Below are 22329 nucleotides of genomic sequence, written 5' to 3' on the forward strand. Positions count from 1 at the left end.
CACGATGCTGTGTGCTGTCTGCTGCAGCTGATGTGTGAACAGCTACTCACACATTCAGACCACAGCTTTAGTCATGCAGGCAGGCTGTAACTGGACACTCACAGAAAGACAGAGCTGAGTAGGGCTGCAGGGTTATGTTATGACATGATTGCCAGTTCAGAGCCACCCGAGCCGCACCTTGTTATGCGGCATGGCAAGCGTGATTCCAGTAGCTGTGCTTGTGGGAAAGAGCTGCTTGCTCTGGCATAGTCAAGGCAACTCTGCAAGGCACCAATCTTCCCTAGAGGTTTTAAGCTTTAGGTTTTCCTTTAGCTGGGCTTTATGGATGTGCTTCATCTGCCTAGGACCAGAGGGGAAAGTGAAGTGCCGTATAAAGTCGCCCTGATGGATCTGTTTCTAGACCTTGCGTGTTACGGTACCAGTACCATTAGATTAAGAAGAACAAACACAGTTTTTCATCTTGCATTCAGTATCACTCATTCCTCCCTTCATTCTGAAGCAGCTGACTTGCTGTCATGCCAGTCAGCCTCGGGTTTTGGTAGAGCTGAAGGAAGGTGGCACTTTCTCAGTCCTTCAGCTTTACAGTTTGGGTTAAAGTCTCTTAAATTATGCACAGTTTTCAAATTAGTTTCCCTGAAAGATGTTTTTGTTTGTTTGAAAAAGACCAAACAAGCAAATTCCAAACAAAACAAACTTCAACATGCTAAGCAGTGAAACTGCAGGAATGGCTGAAATGGAGACTCCAATTTCCCCTCCAGTGCAGCAGTCCAGTTGTGTGCAGCAAAAGTTTGGTTTCGGACAGAGCTGCTTTAAGCTCAAGAGCTCCTTTCACTACAAAGTGCCATTTCTAAAGGTGATGCACCCTGAGATTACTGCAGCCTTAGAGATGAATTTTGCTAACCAGCAGTCAGGGAGAACTACAGCTCTTAGCCTTGTAAAAGTTGGGGCTGTTCAGTCTGGAGAAGAAGAGGCACCCAGGTGACCTTCTTGTGGTCTTCCAGTATCTGAAGGGGGCCTACAAAAAAGCTGGGGAGAGGCTTTTTAGGCTGTCAGGGAGTGAGAGGACTGGGGGGAAAGGAGCAAAGCTGGAGGTGGGGAGATTCAGCCTGGAGGTGAGGAGGAAGTTGTTGAGCAGGAGAGTGGTGAGAGTCTGAATGGGTTGCCCAGGGAGGTGGTTGAGGCCTCATGGCTGGAGGTGTTTAAGGCCAGGCTGGCTGAGGCTGTGTGCAGCCTGCTCTAGGGTAGGGTGTCCCTGGGCATGGCAGGGGGTTGGAACTGGCTGATCCTTGTGGTCCCTTCCAAGCCTGACTGGTTCTATGATTACTTTGAAACCAGCCTTGCTGTTGTACTGTCATAGCTGTGGGCACAAGCAGTGACATGCTGAGTACCTCACTAGCCAGGCTAACAGCAGCACAGGCTGCCCTTGGCTAGCTCACTGCCAGGAACTGATAGTATCCATAAAATAGATTTGTTTGCAGGCATTATGCTGTGAATGCAGGCTCAAAGTCCTGGATCCCCCCAAGCTCTACCTTCTCTCCTATAGTTCACCATCTGAGACTTCCCAGTGGGCACACACTTCTCTTAATGAGAACAGAAGTCACAGTTGCCCTGCTGAGATTTGGGCTTAGGGTTCTTAGATGACCTTATTGTGGCCTTTCAGTATCTTAAGGGGGGCCTACAAGACAGCTGGGGAGGGACTTTTTATGCTGTCAGGTAGTGATAGGACTGAGGGGAATGGAACAAAGCTAGAAATGAGGAGATTCAGACTGGATGTTAGGAAGAGATTCTTCACCACAAGTGTGGTGAGACTCTGGAACAGGTTGCCCAGGTAGGTGGTGGAAGCTCCATCCCTGGAGGTGTTTAAAGCCAGGCTGGATGAGGCTGTGGCCAGCCTGATCTAGTGTGAGGTGTCCCTGCTCATGGTATGGGGGTTGGAACTAGATGATCTTTGTGGTCCATTCCAACCGTGATTCTATGTTTCTTGGGTGCATTACCAAGCAGTGCCCTTAGCCTTCATCATGCAGCAAGCAGGGTTCCAGCAGGTATGTGGACTGTGTCCCTCTCCCTGCCTTTACTATGATCAGCACTCAGAGATGTTCAAGGCAGAACAAGCGAGAAGCAAACAGTGCTGAGTCTCCCCTCTGCGCTGGACACCTGCCTTGCTGTGAGCACAATGAATGTGGCAGTCCCTGGGGCCTCCAGAGGAGAAGCTGCTGGGTGTGGTGACCTTGATGAGCTACAACTAAATTGACAGTTAAGGAGTGAGCCAGCAGACCACTGCATTCTTTCTCTCCAGTGACTGGACTGGGATTGGAAGCCCGTCTGGGGAAAGGAGAAGGGTTTAACTCCGCTCGCTGACGTGCCTTAACTTTGTACAAGGTGTTGTGTAGGGCTGTGTTGGGGCTTGTTAGCAGATGTGGCCTCTGAGCATCCTCACCACTCATCTTAATCAATCAAGGGTAGCATGGAGCTCCTTTCCCAGACCCACTCCATGTGTCCCTTGGGTGGGAGAGCTGGATTCTCACACTGTCAGCGTGCAAGTGCCGGGCTGATGAATCTGTTAAGAATCCTGTCTTCCAGCCCCTTTGGCTTGATGTGAATGACAAGCTGTCACAGCCTGCCTCAGCCATATTGGTGACATCTGACCCTGGAGAGGGAGCTGACAGGAATGGGAAAGCTTCTGAGGCATGGCTTCTGCCTGAGGAAGCAGTGCCAGCTCTCTACCATGCTGTAAGAAATGCCTGTGCATGTTTTTTTGGCAAGGATTGAAGTGCATTTCTTGTACCTTGTTCTTCTTTGTTACTACTGTTGAGGCTAATTTAATTTAGGACTGCAAAGAATGCATTGCATTTTTAGTTGCCTCTCCCTCTGTACTTGTACACCAGAGAGCAGGAGACTTGTAAGGTTGCCTGGAGGATAGCCCTGGAGTGACTTTTCTTTCTGGGAGGCAGAGATGAAAGAGGCTGGGAGGCTAAACCTCTTCCTTGATCGTAACCTAACAGGCTCCAGGGCAAGCAGGGGTGTTTGGAAGATGCTACAGTGAAAGCTTTGAGCTGAACCTGGGAACTGAGAGATGCTTATCATATCAGCCATAAGAGCAAGAGAGGACCTCACACTGGGGTTCCTGCATCACAGCTACAGCTTCTTTACAAGCAGCAGCATGTCCTCTGGAGAACACATTGGCTTCAGCTCATCAAAATGGAAGGCAGAAGGAAATTTTGCTCCTGGATCTGTTTTAGGGCTAAAACCCAGGGAATCATCACTCAGTTTGCTGCCATTGACCTTGACACCTGTGCACACTTTGTTGTTTTGTTTCCACATTACCCCTCCCCCCCCAAACCCTTCTCTTAGAGTTAATAGTGGCATAAATGTTTAAATATGATAAATACTGCTCACTGTGGGTTTCATTTCTGTGCACCTTCTTGTTTGCTCACTAATTCTATTCAGCCAAATGAATTGAGTCACAGAGAATAGATTATACAGGAGATGCAGTCTTGTACTAAGCACAGATGTTCCTGCCATGTAATCACAGAACCACAGAATGTGGTTGCTGTGGTTGTTTGGACAGGGCTGGGTGATAGTTTGGTCTGGACTACCTTGGAGGTCTCTTCCAACCTGATTGATTCTGTGGCCTGTTCTAGTGGGAGGTGTCGCTGCCTGTGGCAGGGGGTTGGAACTGGATGAGCTTTGAAGTCCCTTCCAATCTAAACCATTCTGTGATTCCTGCATTTGAGATCAGGCTTGACAGGGCTCTGAGCAACCTGATTTAGCTGGGAGGTGTTCAAGAAACATGTGGATATGGCACTTTGGGCCACGGTTTAGTGGCCGTGGTGGTCTTAGGTTGATGGCTGGAGTTGGTGATCTTAGAGGTCTTTCCAAGCAAAAATGTGTTGAAGACTTGGTGGGGGCATTTCCAGGGAGGGTCAAAACCCAGACTGGTCACTGGAGTTGAAGTAATTAGTAGAAAAGGAATGTGTGATTTGTTTTCTTAATTCACTCTCTTTCATTAATGTTTATAAAGATGTGCAGAGCAGTGTCAGGAGGACAGAGCCAGGCTCTGCTCAGTGACATCCAGTGAGAGGGCATGGGGTGCAAGCTGGAGCAGAGGAAATTTCATGTAAACGTAAGGAAAAACTTTTTCCCTGTGAGAGTGTCAGAGCCTGGAGCAGGCTGCCCAGGAGGTTGTGGAGTCTCCTTCTCTGAGGACATTCGAAACCCACCTGAATGTGTTCTTGTGTGACCTGCTCTGGCAGGGGAATTGGACTGGATGAGCTTTGAGGGTCCCTTTCAACCCCTGACATTCTGTGGTTCTGTGATTACATGGCAAGCACACCTGTGCACAACAAGTGGGCCTCCAAGTCCTACCTGTTGGCAGCACATGGAACATTGCAGACTGAGCAGACACTGCCTTGAGCATGAATTTGCTAGTAAACTAGAAATAGTGGACATAGAATCATAGAATCAACCAGGTTGGAAGAGACCTCCAAGCTCATCCAGGCCAAGCTGTCACCCAGACCTGTCCAATCAACTAGACCATGGCACTAAGGGCCCCATCCAGTCTTTTGTTGAACACCTCCAGGGCCAATGACTCCACATGATGAGAGCTGTTTCCATGTAACTCCTGGAGCAGCAGTGCTATGAATATGCCAGCAGCCTAAGCACCTTTTGCCCACTCATGTTTCCAAGACCTGTGAAGCTTTTGGTTTTAAGCATTGAAAAGAAATTGCTGTGCAAGTGCCTGCATGGTTAAGATCTGTGTTTCTGGGCCACAAAGGAAATGACTATTCCAGGCATCTGTTTTGGATGAGCTCTGTCTTCTGGTAGGATTTCACAAGCACCTCTTGCTCTGGTGCATGCATGTTGTTTCTAAATGTCTCTCAGTTGTCAGATGTAAAATCATCTGAGTGAGTTGCTCTGTGAATGCTTAAACTCCAGTAGTTAAATACAGGTCCCAGGGGTTGGAGGCAAAATGCAGGCAGACAATGTATATACCCAAGGGCACTTAATTCCTCCTAGAGACAGGGGCTGTGGAAGCTTAGGAGCACTAAGCCCATAAGCTCTAATAGCTTGAACCTCCAGTCAGGGCTCCCATTGTGCTAGATGATGTCCAAATGCATATTGCATGGTCCCTGCCCCACGCTGCCTGTGGTATAAATAAACCTGACAGCAACAGGGGAGTGCACTGAGACATGGCAGGGTGAAGGGCAATAGCAGAGAGCATGGACTGAAGCAGTGGGGGTTTGCCAGGCAGGGGCAGAACCTTTCCTTGCATGCCTATAAAAATAGTGCTTCACAGCTTTATTATTACCCAGGTGTGACTGTCTCTTGGAATTAGATCAGGCATCGAGCTGAAGCATTTAATGAAGCACCAAGCTATTGGCTTTCAATCAATAGTTTGAAGAGGATGTTTTGTGTTTAAGCATGTGAAAGGTACAGGCTCACAGGGGAGGAAGAGCTGCCTGAATTATTTGGGAGTCTGACTTTCTTTAGATGGTTTATTTGTTCAGTTGTTGGCTTCTCTGTTGTTCCCAGTCCATAGTTCCAAACCTGTCCACAATGTCAGTGTGACCAAGCCTTAAAATCTTTCATGTAGTGTTCTTTGCAGCTCTGCTCTAGTCAAGTTTTTCATGAGGCTGTTTGTGGTTTTCCTTTATGTGTGGTGGGATTTTTGGGTTGTTTTCTTAATTACTGAATTGGAACAGGAATAAATGATCTGTTCAAGTGACAGAAGCAGAGGCACATTATTGTGTCCAGTTCTGGGCCCCTCAATTCAAGAGAGATGTTGAGGTGCTGGAAGGTGTCCAGAGAAGGGTGACAAAGTTGGTGAGGGGTCTGGAGCACAGCCCTGTGAGGAGAGGCTGTGGGAGCTGGGGGGGTGCAGCCTGCAGCAGAGGAGGCTCAGGGCAGAGCTCATTGCTGTCTACAGCTGCCTGAAGGGAGGCTGTAGCCAGGTGGGGTTGGGCTCTTCTCCCAGGCACCCAGCAAAAGAATGAGGGGACACAGCCTGAAGCTGTGCCAGGGCAGGTCTAGGCTGGATGTTGTTAGGAAGTTGTTGTCAGAGAGAGTGATTGGCATTGGAATGGGCCGCCCAGGGAGGTGGTGGAGTTGCTGTGCCTGGAGGTGTTGAAGCCAAGCCTGGCTGGGGCTCTTAGTGCCATGGTCTGGTTGATTGGCTCGGGCTGGGTGCTAGGTTGGACTGGATGATCTTGGAGCTCTCTTCCAACCTGCTTGATTCTATGATTGACCCTGCCTATGATGGGGAGTTGGAACTCGGTGATCTTTGAGTTCCCTTCCAACCTAGACCACTGTATGATTCTGTACTGTTCAGCACTAAAACTCTTGGGGTTAGATCAGAGTAGAGAAGAAAGCCTGAAAGATCCTGGCACTTGGTCTCCTCTGTCTATGACTATTTCCATCAAACACTGTCCAAATAGCTTGGATCTCAAAGGGTGGTCTAGGTCTAAGGCTTCTTCCTCTATACTCTTTAACCACCCAGTTTTGATGGCTGACCCAGTTGTTTTCCTTTGTTGCTGCTCCTGGTTCCTAAGCACTGGATCTGGAAGTTGCATTTGTCTACCTGTCTGTCTGTTGTAGTCCTGCCCTGTTATCCAAGCTGCTGACTTGGAAACACTTCAGAGATTTCCATTCTGCAGAGTGGCTCTCTCGACTGCTGCTCTGGTACTACAGGGAGTTGTTAATGCTTTCTGATTATGGAGGAGCATTGAAGATAGGACAACTTACACATTTATTACATTTTTAAAAATATATGAATGAGTCTGCATTGAGACAAAGCAGGAGTGAAAGAAAACACCTACATTTTACTAACATGAGAGCAAAAAAACCAAAGGAAGGCATCTGGACAGACTTAGCACAGTTTTAAATGGTGTCTTCCCCTCTCCCTCCTCCCTTCTTGAGACAAGTGCAGAGTTCCACACCAGGCACCTTAGCACATTCTCTGGTTTAGCCTATGGCTCATCATAGAATCAACCAGGTTGGAAGAGACCTCCAAGATCAAGTCCTCTTTCTTCTGCTCTTCAATTCTTCTTCCTCTTCCCATCTTCCCCCAGTCTCTTCTCTATGCTCTTGTGCACAACTTACTGTTTATTTGGTCTCTGGCTTCTTATCCCATGTTTGCTCATCTTGTGATCTTCTAATGCCAGAAAAGATACTGTTGGTTTTCCACGTGGTGTGCTACTATCACCAACACCACGTTTTGACTTGCTCTAAGCCTATTGTTGCACCTATCAGCAAGCTGCTGTGTCCAGTGAAAGTCCATCCTGCATTATCCTCTCTGACACAGCGTGTTTTGTGCAACCAAATTTGCTCAGCATCAAAGGGAATTTATATTCTGGGGATCCTTGCTGACAGCAGACTTGAAGTGTAAATTGCAATGCTGATTTACAGTCCACAGTTAAAACAAGTGCAGGTAGAGACCTCTACAGCATGTAGATGTGAATCCTTTCTCAGGGTAGCTGTGGACACTAAGAGTTTGCATAAGAAGTGTCCAGGGAAATATTATGGAAGGAAAGTCAGCTAAGAGCAATAAATGCTTCCTGAAGGCACCATTGCAAACTTCTGGAATCTCTGGGATGCAGATCGCTGGAGTCTGTTCTGGAAGTTCTATCACTGTGTGTTTGTTGTGGTCTTTTGGCCACAGAGTACTGGACTCGTTGGGCTTCCAGCTTAAGCTTGTGCAGCTGCTCTCTTCTGGCCTGACTAATCAGCTTTGCACTTAGAATACATATTTCTCATTTCAGTTCCTTCTTAATCACAGATAAAATTAGGGATACAGGACAACAGCCATCCCTAGTTCACTGTTTTCAAACCCTTTCCTCATTGGCAACTGAGCTTACTAGTCCTGTTAAAAGCAATTCGAGCTCCCTTTTCCAAGTCCTTGGATTGTTCAACTCATTGCTGCCAAGAGGATGTTTCTAGTGGGAGGTGTCCCTGCCTATGGCAGGGGGTTGGAACTGGATGATCCTTCCAACCTAAACAATTCTGTGATTCCAGAGCTTCATTTTCCAGTGCTTAAAACCTACCCTTTAATTTCCAGCTTCAATGTATCCACTGCCATTTCACATTCATTTGTCCTTATGCCAGCTTCTGTTCTTTTAGTCCATGTAGCTTCATGCCTTCCTCTGTGTTTACTTCTGCCCCCAACCACTGTACCTATGGAAAAAAATCAAGTCACTTGTCAACCATTCTGCCAAGGTGACAAGAATCTGATCTTTGAGACTTCTAATGAGAGTAGTTTCTGTTACCATGCTTGGTTCTTGCATGGTTCCTTCTAAATGCTGCACAAGCCGTTCAGGTGAAGCCTGCTATGAAAACAGTCACTCTCCCTTCTCTGCTGGCAGTGGCTTTTCTGAGACCTGATCTGTGCTTTTCATGGTTGTCACCCTGTGGGTCATGCTTGTCCTCATCCTCTAATGGGCTCATATATCCAGAGAGTCCTTCTACTCATTTCCAATGATGAGCCCCTGCTCATAACAGCAATCCTTATTAAACCCTCAATGCCTAACCTTGCACTTGGACTATTACATTTCATCACACTTCTGCTGCTTTAGAACCCAAGAGTATCCTCTTACTCCTGAAAGATGTCCTGAACTCCCTGCTGTTGGCAGCAGCTCCTGGCTGCCCACGGTCAGCACATTTTATTAGTGTACTCTGACTTTTTCCTGCCAAGGTCATTAATGAAAAAAGGGTAAAAGAAGATCAGTCTCCACACATCCTTGAGGGCTTCCACAGAAAGCTTCCCTCCAGATGAATAATTCTTCTTGTGACACGACTCCTGTCATTACCTCTTCAACCACTTCCTTCCCCAGCGTGCAGTTCTTGCACCAATCCTCATGTCCTCCAGCCTGCCTAACAATTCCCAGTGTGGCACTGCAGATAAATTACACCTACCACACTTCCCTGATTGAGATAATCCCTTCTCTTGGATAGCAAGTTAGGCTTGATCTGCTCTTGGTAAGTCCACTTGAGCCCTTAAACCTGTTTTTATCTATTTTGCAGTTCACCCTCATGCCTTTTGATTTGAATCTCTTTATTTATTTGTCCTCTTCCAAAACTTGTTCTAAATCCATGCATATCATCGAGGTCTGCAGCTACTCATGACTCCATCATGGAGGACATAACAGAACACAGCATAGTCATAGACTCATAGAATGGTTTGGATTAGAAGGGACATCCAGAGGTCATCTAGTCCAGCCCCTCTGCATTGAGCAGGGACATCCTCCATTAGACCAGCTTCCTCAGAGCCTTTGTGATGGTTTGGGAGTTACCTCCCTCCTGCCTTTATAAAATCACCCAGACTAGACTCAGCTGGCTGGAAGTTAAGGAATGAAGCTTTATATTCCCAGCTTAGCACAATAGTCAAGCTGAGATTTACAATGTATTGCAGATATTTTCAGCTGTATACAGAAATACACAAGTTAAAAGCAATACAGAAACACAATACACCTCCCAGAAGCCAGAGTCCCCAGGAGGGGCTCCCAACCTTACCCCAGAGTCTGCCTTATGTGCAAGGTGGGTTTGGAGGTGAGTTAGAAGCAGGATCCAATCAGAGGAGCAACACACACTCTGACAGACAGAGACACAGAGATTTGCTGGTTGGTTGATGGAAGTTTTGCTGGCAGTGTTACTGTTATGACAGTGGCACAGCTCCACTGAAAATCTTTGCAGTGTTCATAAGCACCCCCAAAATAAATCAGCTGCCTGCAGAAGATCCTTAGGTCTCTTGTGCTCAGAGCCAGGAATGCTCTGGTCCTTTTACTCTGCTGTTTTGATATGTGATTAAGACATCATATTAAGCCTGCAAGTGTAGGTATGAAATGTGATATCCTTTACAAGAGACATTCCTGGGTGTGAGCTTTGGGAGATGCTCTGGATGGAATTTTAACTTGCTTAGGGCTGTCTGCTTTGTCCCAGACTTTAAATTCAGGGAATGACTGAGTGGTCAGTGGTTGTAGCAGATCCCTTCTCTGAGTATGCAGAGTAGCTTTACAAGAGACATTCCTGGGTGTGAGCATTGGGAGATGCTCTGGATGGAATTTTAACTTGCTTAGGGCTGTCTGCTTTGTCCCAGACTTTAAATTCAGGGAATGACTGAGTGGTCAGTGGCCATAACAGATCCCTTCTCTGAGTATGCAGAGTAGCTGGCAGATGATGGTGTTCCTCCCACCAGCTGAATCATTGCTGTTTAGGTGGAGTTAAGGAAGCCAGGGCAGCAAGACTTCCACTGCTGAGGTTTTTAGCTGCTGATTTGCTGTTCCACCTATATTTGCAACCAAACTGCAAGAGAAATGCACACAATGTTGTTGAAGTCTGACATTAGATAGGGATGTTGACCCAGTGGCCTCAAGAACCAGCCCTTGGGCCTTTCTTAGCCTCAGACACTGTTAAGACACACAGCAAAAGGCAGCTTGATGATAAAAAATGTATCTATTTAATTCTATCTTTTGCTGCAGGATGATAATTGGCTCAGTGTGGAAGCTAATATGATTTTATTTGGGGATTGGTTTATAAAGAGATTACATTTTAAGGAGTCCTTTAAGCATGGAGGCTTTTGTAGCTGTAATCATTTAATCAGCTGTGGGAACCTGAAACTTCACAGCAGTAAGCCACGTTAGAAAGTGCATCTTCTTGCTTCAGCAGAACATGACTGGAGAAGAAAGTCATCTGTGGAGCTAATGGGGTGGAGATTGTAACACACAAGGAAGAATCTGGCCCCCAGATGGTGAGGCCTTTCAAGATGAAAATGTTACTGACCAGCTCCCATTCAAACAATGCTCTGCAGCCGTGGGCAGGTTCAATTGCACGTTGAAATGACATAGAAGGTCACATAAACCTCTCTGTTTCTCTCTGCCTTTTAGCTCCTTCCTCACTTAACTCTGATGGGCAAGAAGCCCTACCACAGAACTTTAGTATCTTACAAGTCCTGCTCTGCATAGAGATGTTTACATGCCACTGCATGTCACTGCAAGACGTTGTGATAATTAAATGGAGTTTCTTTTGTTAAAGCTGGTGGGAGGAAAGGGTAGAGGTGAACTTTGTCTGGGGAAAATGCAGGGAAAAAGAAGTGGAATTCAGCTGGGAATACTGAAGTGGATGTCCCAGGATGAGCCAGCAGTGTGCCCAGGTGGCCAGGAGAGCAAATGGCATCCTGGCCTGGCTCAGGAGCAGTGTGGGCAGCAGAACAAGGGAGGTTATTCTGCCCCAGTGCTCAGCACTGCTCAGGCCACACCTTGAGTGCTGTGTCCAGTTGTGGGCTCCTCAATTCAAGAGAGATGTTGAGGTGCTGGAAGGTGTCCAGGCAAGGGCAGCAAGGCTGGGGAGGGGCCTGGAGCACAGCCCTGTGAGGAGAGGCTGAGGGAGCTGGGGGTGTGCAGCCTGCAGCAGAGGAGGCTCAGGGCAGAGCTCATTGCTGCCTGCAGCTGCCTGCAGGGAGGTTGTAGCCAGGTGGAGTTGGGCTCTGCTGCCAGGCAGCCAGCATCAGAACAAGGGGACACAGCCTGAAGCTGTGCCAGAGCAGGTCTAGGCTGGCTGTGAAGAGGAAGTTGTTGTCAGAGAGAGTGATTGGCATTGGAATGGGCTGCCCAGGGAGGTGGTGGAGTGGCTGTGCCTGGAGGTGTTGAAGCCAAGCCTGGCTGGGGCACTTAGTGCCATGGTCTGGTTGATTGGCCAGGGCTGGGTGCTAGGTTGGGCTGGCTGAGCTTGGAGCTGTCTTCCAACCTGGTTGATTCTGTGATCTGCTGATGTAGATAGAAGGTCTTGTGTCAGGAGTGGGCATGTGCTGAGTCCCTGATTCAAAGATATGGCCCTTGGGCAGCAGTTTAAATACTTGCTTCATTACTTTGGATATGTGGGTGTTGCTTTAAATTTAATGGTCACTACAAATCAGTGTAACACTAAAGCTAGAGGGCTAATGGTCCTTTAGAATAACTGAATTAGCTGCAGGGACTGGAGCCTCTGCTGGTGTAAAACACTGCAGTTCTGTCAAAGTCCATCAGAAGCTGTCAGTTTAGGCCAGCTGGGAAGAGCAACCCAGAAGACTGAAGATGAAGGTTACAAAAATTATCAGAGAAATTGACATTATTTCTCCATCTCTCTTCTTTCCCCAGGGCAGCCATTGAGGCTCTGGCAGCTTTGCTGAAATCAAGTAAGAGCTTTTTTTTTTTCTTCGTATTCTTTTTGACTTTCCTTTCTGTGCTCTGCTGCTGGACAGAATGATCCTGCTGAACCTCATTTTCCTTGGTGTTAGCTCTTCCCTCAGTACCATAGGAAATAAAGTTGCTTCCATACATGTCAATGGCATCCTGCCCTGGATCAGGAACAGTGTGGCCAGCAGGACAAGGGAGGTTCTTCTATCCCAGTTCTCAGGACTGTTTAGGCTATACCTTGAGTGCTGTGTCCAGTTCTGGGCTCCTCAATCCAAGAGAGATGTTGAGGTGCTGGAAGGTGTTTGGAGAAGGGCAGCAAGGCTGGGGAGGGGCCTGGAGCAGAGCCCTGTGAGAAGAGGCTGAGGGAGCTGGGGGTGTGCAGCCTGCAGCAGAGGAGGCTCAGGGCAGAGCTCATTGCTGTCTGCAGCTACCTGCAGGGAGGCTGTAGCCAGGTGGGGTTGGGCTCTGCTGCCAGGCAGCCAGCACCAGAACAAGGGGACACAGTGTCAAGTTGTGTCAGGGGAGGTCTAGGCTGGATGTTGTTAGGAAGTTGTTGTCAGAGAGAGTGATTGGCATTGGAATGGGCTGCCCAGGGAGGTGGTGGAGTCTCTGTGGCTGGAGGTGTTGAAGCCAAGCCTGGCTGGGGCACTTAGTGCCATGGTCTCGTTGATAGGCCAGGGCTGGGTGCTAGGTTGGACTGGATGATCTTGGAGCTCTCTTCCAACCTGGTTGATTCTATGATTCTATGTCCAGCTATGATTCTTGGAGCCTCACAGCTCTGTGGGCACACAGGTCTATGGGAGATGGTGTCCTAGGGAGCAAGTTACTGGGGTAGCCATCTGTTGAGGGGACCATACCAGACCCTTATTTTGAGTATTCAGGGGGCAGTGGTTGTCCTGGAGCTTGGTGCTGTGGGAGAAAAGAGAAACCTCTCCAGCCAGTGACAAATGCTTGCTGCTTTGTTCCAGCATCAGTAGAGAGTGAGGTCAGGACCTGTCTGTCCTGAGGTGCTGCTGTGCTATGAGATGACCTGGTAACAGTGCTGCTGTTGGCAAAAGCTCGGGAAGCTTCTGTAACCCAGAAGAGGTGACCTTCTTCCCTCTTGCAAACTTGTCAGATCTGATAAGGTGCAGACAGGGCTGAGACCTAATGATTGCCAGGGTACAGTCCTGCTATGGCAGGCTGTGCTAAACACCTACACCAGCTGGCTGGGGGTGTTAAAGACCTTAATGTGAGTTCTCAGTCACACACTGCTGGTGTGACTGCTCCTGAAATGAACATGCTACCCTCTTTTTTCTTTTGCCTTTATCATATCCAAAAACACTTAGCTTTTTATTTCCAGAATTTAATAAAGCCTTGATTAAGAAGGAGCACTCTACTATTGCAGACAATCTACTCTATAATAAATCACAATGGTGCATTGTCCTTCTTCTCCCCCCCCTTCCTCCTCCTTTTTCTTCCCTTCCCCCTTCTCCTTTACTCACTATTAGGAATAAATGCATTTGTGAAAAATGGTAGCCCTGGAAGCAGTGCTTAAATGAATCTTCTGCAGTGGGATCATGCCTGAGGTGCAGCAGCTCGAGTGCTGAATCCTGAAATCGTGCCTCACTATCAACCTGACCACCTAGACTTAGAAGTGACCTGACTGAATGATGCCTCAGTATCAACCTAACCACCTAGATTTAGAAGTGACCTGACTGAATGATGCCTCAGTATCAACCTGACCACCTAGATTCAGAAGTGACCTGATGGAATGATGCCCCAGTATCAACCTGACCACCTAGATTCAGAAGTGACCTGACTGGACAATGCCCCAGTATCGACCTGACCACCTCCTGAAGGAGGAGGCTCAGGGGTGACCTCATTGCTGCCTACAACTACCTGAAGGGAGGTTGTAGCCAGGTGGGGTTGGGCTCTGCTGCCAGGCAGCCAGCACCAGAACAAAGGGACCCAGCCTCAAGCTGTGCCAGGGGAGGTCTAGGCTGGATGTTAGGAGGAAGTTGTTGGCAGAGAGAGTGATTGGCAGTGGAATGGGCTGCCCAGGGAGGTGGTGGAGTGGCTGTGGCTGGAGGTGTTGAAGCCAAGCCTGGCTGGGGCACTTAGTGCCAAGGTCTAGGTGATTGGCCAGGGCTGGGTGTTAGGTTGGGCTGGATGAACTTGGAGCTCTCTTCCAACCTGCTTCATTCTATAATTCTATGATTTAGAAGTGACCTTACTGCAAGAGGGAAAATCTTTCTGGCTTGAGCAGTACATTTTACAAAGGGAGTTGTGGTGCAACACCGCAGCTGCTTGCAAAACAAAAGCCAAAGAAGCCTTCAGGGTAGAGAAGTTGACAAAGAAAGGTGTGATAGTGAAGCAAGAGCTGAAAGTTGATCTGGCGGCCTGAGCTTTTCTCCTGTGCTCCTGTTTCATGCCAAGTGCTAGGAATGGAAAGTGAAATTCTGTTGTCCCAAGGTATTTATAGGATATGTTTTGTACTTGGAGGCTTGTTCTGGGTCTACAGATGAGAGCAGTGTATAGAAGCAGAGGACTAATTACCGAGAGAGGCTGAGAAATGTAGTCTCCTGGGGAGCCAGAAACACATGTTGTGAAAGTTTGGGGAGGAAGCTGAGAATGGTCTAGGGAATCTAAACAGGATGGGTACAGTTCCAAATTCTCTCAGCCTTTTTTGTGCTGGAGTGAAGTTTTTGAAGCCATTTACACTTAGAAATTTACTGTGTGACTTCTCAGGCAATTTAGGTTGTGAAGGCATTTTGGTTTGCTCTGCCTTGTGTGCTTTTTGTGCTTTAGGAAGTGCTTGGAGAGTTTCCAGTGCTAGAACAGCACAGCAATGGTTCTGGGTATTTGATCAGGTGCTTTCACAGAAGGCACAAGCCATGAGCTCCAATGCCCATGTCAAGCAAAGCAGTCCATCTTCTGTCACTCTGGCTGGTCACTGATGTGCAGATCCAGGTTCTCATGTTCACTTGTACTGTTGACCATGGGCAAGCAGAGGCATGACTCAGCAGAGGCATTACTTTGTTTTCAGGCACCCTTCCCAGTCTCTTATTGTGCCCCAAGCAAAGCCACAGGCTTGGGGCAGTGTGGCTGCGAAGCTGTCTGGCAGAAAACCATCTGGGGACTGTAATAGACAGGAGCTGAAGATGAGCCAGCAGTGTGCCCAGGTGGTGAAGAAGGCCAATGGCAGCCTGGCTGGGATTAGAAATGCTGTGGCCAGCAGGAGCAGGGAGGTAATTGTCCCTTTGGACTGTGCTCTGGTGAAGCCAGAGCTCGAGTGCTGTGTTCAGCTTTGGGCACTGCAATACAAGAGAGATGTGGAGGTGCTGGAGTGGGTCCAGAGGAGGACAACAAAGCTGGGGAAGAGCTTGGAATATAAATCTGATGAGGAGAGACTGAGGGAGCTGGGGATGGGTAGTGTGAGGAAGAGGAGGCTGAGGGCAGACCTCATTGCTGTCTACAGCTACCTGAAGGGACACTGTGGAGAGGCTGCTGCTGGGCTCTACTCACAGGGAACTGGAGACAGAAGAAGGGGGAATGGCCTCAAGCTGAGGCTGGAGAGGTTTGGATTGGACATTAGGAAGATGTTTTCCATGGAGAGAGTGGTCAGGGAGTGGAATGAGCTGCTCAGGGAGGTGGTGGAGTCACCTACCCTGGCTGTGTTTAAGGGTGGTTTGGATGTGGTGCTTAGGGCTATGGTTTGAGGTGAATCTTGCAGAGTAGGGTTCTAGGTTGGACTTGGTGCTCCTAAGGGGCTTTGCCAACCTGCAGGTTGCTGTGTTTCTCCTTCATGTACAGTTGAACAGCACTGTTGCAACACCACCAGCTACTGCTTCCATGGAAAAGTGATTATTATTTTTAAGGAAAACACATGGTCTGCTTCCAGCTGATGCTCTTCTAAGGCACTGGAACTGGGCTGTGGGAAATGGTGCCAGTATTGTGCAACCAGCCAGAGTGCCACAGCCTACAAGTCAGCCTCAGCTGTGCTTTTTGATGTATTCTGCAGTCTGATGCTGAGTGGTCAAGAATATCCTTTAGTTTTCTCCTTGTCCTGTGGCTCAGGACACAAGAAGCTCCAGGCTTGTGGAGCAGACTGCTCTGGTAGCTGCATACAAATGAGCAGGGAGGTCTGCTGGGAGGTGTGGGTTAGGAGATGTGAAGCCCGTTCTGTTTCTTCCAGAGATAAATCCACCCTGGCTGGAAGAGAGCTGATTTCTTTCTCATGATTGCATCAAGACAGCTTTCTCTGTCACAGTTGGCTTATGCCCATGACCTTAGTGCTTTTGAATGGTTCAGGGCCTCCTAGAAAGCTAAACCCACAATCTGGTGAATGCTATAGTGCTTGGAAATTGCTGATGAAATCAAGGGGATAAAAATGTGCATGGCAAAGCACCCAGAAGCCTGTTAGCATGTTTTAGATGGGATACAAACTAAGTGGGAGGCAGGAATCCTGGAATGTGCTGCAATGCTGAAGTGGGGCACTGATTACTGAGGGTTTGGGGAGCCTTGCAGCAGCTCACTTGCTGGGAAATCATAGAATGGTTGAGATTGGAAGGGACCACAAAGATCATCCAGTGCCAACTCCCTGCCATAGGCAGGGACACCTCCCACTAGAACAGGTCACTCAAGACCTCATCCAACCTGGTCCTGAACACCTCCAGAGAGGTTGTGAAGCACAGAAGCACAGAATGTGATCAAAGATCACATCACATTCTGTGCTTCTGTCCACGACCTCCCTGGGCAACCTGTGCCAGTGTCTCACCACCCTCACTGCAAAGAACCCTTTCCTAACATCCAGTTTCAATCTCCCCTCTGCCACTTCAAACCCATTCCTTCTCATCCTGTCATTACAAGTCCTTGTCAATAGTCCCTCCCCAGCCTTCCTGTGCCCCACTTCAGATCCTGGAAGGCCACTCCAAGGTCTCCTGCAAGCCTTCTCCAGGCTGCACAGCCCCAACTCTCTCAGCCTGTCATCATAGCATCTTCGTGGCCTCCTCTGGACTGCCTCCAACAGTTCCATGTCCTACTTGTGCTGGGGGCTCCAGAACTGCCCCCAGGACTGCAGGTGGGGTCTGAGGAGAGCAGAGCCAAGGGGCAGAATCCCCTCCCTTGCCCTGTGCCCACACTGCTCTTGCTGCAGCCCAGCACAGGGTTGTGTCTGGGCTGCACTCACACTGCAGGCTCCTGTTGAGCTTTCCCTCACCCCAGACCCCCAGGCCCTTTTCCCCAGGGCTGCTCTCAGCCATTCCCCACCCAAAATAATGGTGAGTTTCAGTTTTGCAGGAAGTGAAGGTTATAAAACAGGCAGGACAATGACAGAGCCCTTTTTGAGGGCCTTCCTGTAGGGCTGCTGTGTCCTGCAGTGCTCCGGCCCAAAGAATTGCTGTTCCGCAGGGAGCTGTGCTAGGGGTGAGTGTCCCTCCTGCTTGCGGCAGCAGCTGCGGCAGGGCAGCAGCGTTAGCGGGAGCAGGCAGATGGCAGTGTCCCTCCTCCCTGATGGGCTCTGCAGCAGGCAGCTCCAGCTCCTCAGCCTGCCAGCAGCTCTGCCTGACACTTCATGTGCCTGCAGAGCCAGGGGCTGGCTAGGACGTGGGGGGCTTCCCTTCTTGTCCTGACAGAAGCTGCACCTTGAGTGCTGTGTCCAGTTCTGGGCTCCTCAATTCAAGAGAGATGTTGAGGTACTGGAAAGTGTCCAGAGAAGGGCAGCAAGGCTGGGGAGGGGCCTGGAACACAAACTCTGTGAGAAGAGGCTGAGGGAGCTGGGGGTGTGCAGCCTGCAGAAGAGGAGGCTCAGGGCAGAGCTCATTGCTGGCTACAACGACCTGAAGGGAGGCTGTAGCCAGGTTCATATTTACATGGAACCTCCTATGGCTCAGCTTCCACCCAGTGCCCATTGTCCTGTCCCTGGGCATCACCCAGCAGAGCCTGGCTCCAGCCTCCTGCCACTCACCTGCACACAATGATAACCACTGCTGAGGTCACCTCTCGGTCTCCTCTTTTCCAAGCAGCACAGCCCCAGCTCCCTCAGGCTCTGCTCCTAACAGAGCTGTTCCATTCCCTTCAGCATCTTTGTGGCTCTGTGCTGGACTCTCTCACCTGCTAATTTATTTGTCATTTTTAGCTTTCATCTTGCTCTAGCACTGTCTGAGGGTGCAGGGAGCTCATCACTAAGCCCTCCATTGCCTGCCTGAAGCCCAAGAGTGGAAGACAACTGGACATGGGCTCTGTAAGCACCATTGGGTGCATCTCCTGACATCCTGGAGCAGCTTGGCCAGGGCCACTCAGCACCTTGAGCCACATGATGGCGATGCTGTAATAGGGATCCCTGCTGGTGTTTAACCTAATATTTATTTCTGATGAGTAATTTGTTTATCAGCAGGTTATTTGAATCTAATTTTGGTTGCATTTGTTATTCCTGGCTATCTGCACTGCTCGGAATTAGCAGCTTGCATGTCTTTAAGGGAATTAGCTAGAGCTGCTCTCAGGGGCATTTGCTCAGTGGATCCTGAGGGAAAGGGCTGGGCGAATGGGCAGGGTCCTCCCTGCAAGGCTTGCCTGGAAAAAACTGTAATGAGCAATTTAAAAAGACAGGTTGTAGTGACCTCCTGATCATGCTTATTTCACCAAGACAATTCTGTATGCTAACAGTTACTGCTGATGGCCTTTCCCCCCTCTTTCTGTATCTTTTCCTTCCTCCTTTTGTCTTCCTTATCCTCTCACCTTCCCTTTTCACCCCCAGCCTTTCATCTCTCATTTCCTGCTCTTTCCTCATCGTTTTCTGTCAACTAACCTTTATTTAACCTTTCACCTGCTCTCGTTTTTTCCTCAAAGCATAAGGATTATGCCTTGTGGCTGGTGGGATAAAACAATCAGTGTCACTCTGTTCCTTTTATGCTGGCATCAAGGAGGGGTAAGTCACTCTGTCAGAAAGAGAAAGTGATGTTCTAGCACATAAGCAGATTATGGTTTGTGAAAGGCCTGCACCCTCCATGGCTGAACTCATAATACTCTGCACCACATCTTCCCATGTAGGGCTTTGATCTTGTGTCAAAAGAGCCTCACGGTTAGACCATGACAGAGCCTGTAGCCATCGTCACAATGGCTGTGATTTGTCGCCTATTTCACTGGGTACTCACTTTGCATTATCAGTGTAAGGCTTCCTTACCTTCCCCTAGATTCAAACCACTACCAGCCTGGCCCCCAGTCAATCATAGAATGGTTGGAAGTGATTTCAGGAGTCATCTACCCCAACCTCCCCATCATGGGCAGCGACACCTCTCAGCTAGACTCAGCTGCTCAAGGTCTCATCCAGCCTGGCCTTCAACAGCTGAGGAAGGAGGCAACAACCTCCCTGGGCAGCGTGTTTCAGAGTCTCACCACCCTCCTACTGAACAACTTCTTCCCCAGCTCCAGTCTAACCCTGCTCTGCCTCAGCTTCAATCCGTTCCCTCTTGGCCTGTCTCTAGGCATCCACATGAGAAGTGTCTCTGCAGCTTGCAGCCTAATCAGAGCTGAATTGTGCAACCATCTAAACCAAGGTCTTTGCTCTTTCTGTGTGGATTTAAGAATGTGAATAGTCTCAATTCTGTATTTCAGTTCTCTTTGAGAAGAGCCCAATCTCTGTGGGGAAAAAAAAAATGGAATGTCCTTTACATTTTCTTCCCCTAAACTGCTCTTCATTCAAAGACTAATTTCAGAGGGGGAGTCATAGACTCTTAGAATGGTTTAGGTTGGAAGGGACCTCAAAGATCATCTTGTTCTAACCCCCTGCGGTAGGCAGGGACACCTCCCACTAGAACAGGTCACTCAAGGCCTCATCCAACCTGGTCCTGACCACCTCCAGGGAGGTTGTGAAGCACAGAAGCACAGGATGTGATCAAAGCACATTCTGTGCTTCTGTGCTCCACGACCTCCCTGGGCAACCTGTGCCAGTGTCTCACCACCCTCACTGCAAAGAACCCTTTCCTAACATCCAGTTTCAATCTCCCCTCTGCCACTTCAAACCCATTCCTCCTCACCCTGTCATTACAAGACCTTGTCAATAGTCCCTCCCCAGCCTTCCTGTGCCCCACTTCAGATCCTGGAAGGCCACTCCAAGGTCTCCTGGAAGTCTTCTCTTCTCCAGGCTGCACAGCCCCAACTCTCTCAGCCTGTGCTCACAGCAGAGGTCTGAGCATCTTCGTGGCCTCCTCTGGACTGGCTCAAACAGTTCCATGTCCTGCTTGTGTTGGGGGCTCCCGAACTGCCCCCAGGACTGCAGGTGGGGTCTGAGGAGAGCAGAGCCAAGGGGCAGAATCCCCTCCCTTGCCCTGTGCCCACACTGCTCTTGCTGCAGCCCAGCACAGGGTTGTGTCTGGGCTGCACTCACTCTGCAGGCTCCTGTTGAGCTTTTCCTCATCCCAGACCCCCAGGTGCTGTTCCTCAGGGCTGCTCTCAGCCATTCCCCACCCAGCCTGGAGCTGTGCTTGGGATTGCACCCACCCAGGTGCAGGAGCTTACATTTCACCTCATTGCTGGTCAGACACTTGGTGCTGGAGAGGGAAGAGTTGCTTTCATCTCCTGGGGCATGGCAATTTTCTTCTGTTTTGCTCCTCAGGGTGGGTCTAACAGAATCAAAGTATTGAGGAACTGCACTAGTCTCCGTTGACAACTTTAGCAGTGACTGCTTGCTGCCTTTGCCTTTGGCATGGGCAGTGTTTGTGCCTCCAATGACGATCTGGCTGAATCTGAACAAGTCTTCCATTTCCAGCAACCTTACTTGGAGCTCTTTCAAACCACTTTGGTCAGGAAAAAAAAAATCAAACTGGAAATGTGCAGATTTTTGTGCATGGGAATTTCCAGCCTACTGAGAAGTTACAACCAGAGGATCCTGTGGAATTGAAAAGTAAGGGAGAAAAAAAGGAAATAGGTTTGAAAACCAATCTCCTTCTGGAGTTAGTTCAGAAAGCTTGGAAGGGGCTGACTTGCTTGCTTTTAATTATTACACATGAAAAATGTAAAGAGGGCAAATTAGAGAAGAGCCATCACGTTGTCACATTGTTTGTATGACTGCCACTCCATTGGCCAGCACCTGGGACTAAAGCAAATATTTTCAGGTAGAAAGGGTGAGTTCTACTGAAGGGAACCTTGTGGCTGATTCCTACTCAAGAGGCAAAGCACAACACGTGTAGTTGCTAGGAAATGTTGCCTGTGTTCTCTGTCTTTTGCGCCAGCGTTGTTCATCCCCTCTGCCACACTGGTGAGAGCCCACCTGGAGTACTGTGTCCAGTTCTGGAGCCCCTGGGACAAGAGGGCTATGGATGTGCTGGAAGGTGGCCAGAGAAGAGCCACGAGGATGAGCAGAGGGCTGGAGCTGCTCTGCTGTGAGGAGAGACTGAGGCAGTTGGGGCCGTTCAGTCTGGAGAGGAGAAGGCTCCCAGGTGACCTTATTGTGGCCTTCCAGTATCTGAAGGGGGCTACAAGAAAGCTGGGGAGGGACTTTTTAGGCTGTCAGGTAGTGATGGGACTGGGGGGAATGAAGCAAAGCTGGAAATGGGGAGCTTCAGACTGGATAGAAGTTCTTTACCATGAGTGTGGTGAGAGCCTGGAAGGAGTTGCTGATAGAGGTGTTGGAAACCTCATCCCTGGGGGTGTTTAAGGCCAGGCTGGATGAGGTTCTGGCCAGCCTGATCTAGTGTGACCCTGCCCATGACAGGGGAGTTGGAACTAGATGTTGTCCCTCCCAACCCTGCCTGATTCTGTGCTCTACCTTAAGTACAGGCTCTGCTCACTTGCTCCCTGGGATAGGACAAGAAGCAATGGGTGTAAGTTGTGGCACAAGAGGTTCTGCCTCAACACAAAGGGGGAACTTCTTTACTGTAAGGGTCACAGAGCACTGGAACAGATTTCCCAGAGAGGTTGTGGAGTCTCCTTCTCTGGAGATTTTCAGGGCCCACCTAGATTCATTCCTGACCTAGATTGTAGGGTTCTGCTCTGGCAGGGTTGGACTCGACGATCTCTTTGGGTCCCTTCCAACCCCTGACATCCTGTGATTAACTAAATGAAGTTTACAGGGCTCTGAAGTTTACAGGGCACAATTACAGGAGCCTTCTGTCTTCTAACAAGAGTTGAGCTATTACCAGCTGCTTCTTGGGGCTACAGAGCCCACTGGGTCTGAATTGATTGCAGTGCT

General features: G+C 49.0%; 1 protein-coding gene across 1 annotated transcript in view; it reads left to right on the forward strand.

Moving 5' to 3' along the window:
- AGBL1 (AGBL carboxypeptidase 1) overlaps positions 1–22329 on the forward strand; it is a 387722-nt gene that overhangs the window by 52704 nt on the left and 312689 nt on the right. The window contains exon 7 of the mRNA XM_064157083.1: positions 12123–12160. Coding sequence (XP_064013153.1) covers positions 12123–12160 — 38 coding nt within the window. The remainder of the gene's footprint in view (positions 1–12122; positions 12161–22329) is intronic.

This window comes from Pogoniulus pusillus, chromosome 17, assembly GCF_015220805.1.
Source record: "Pogoniulus pusillus isolate bPogPus1 chromosome 17, bPogPus1.pri, whole genome shotgun sequence".
NCBI lineage: Eukaryota > Metazoa > Chordata > Aves > Piciformes > Lybiidae > Pogoniulus > Pogoniulus pusillus.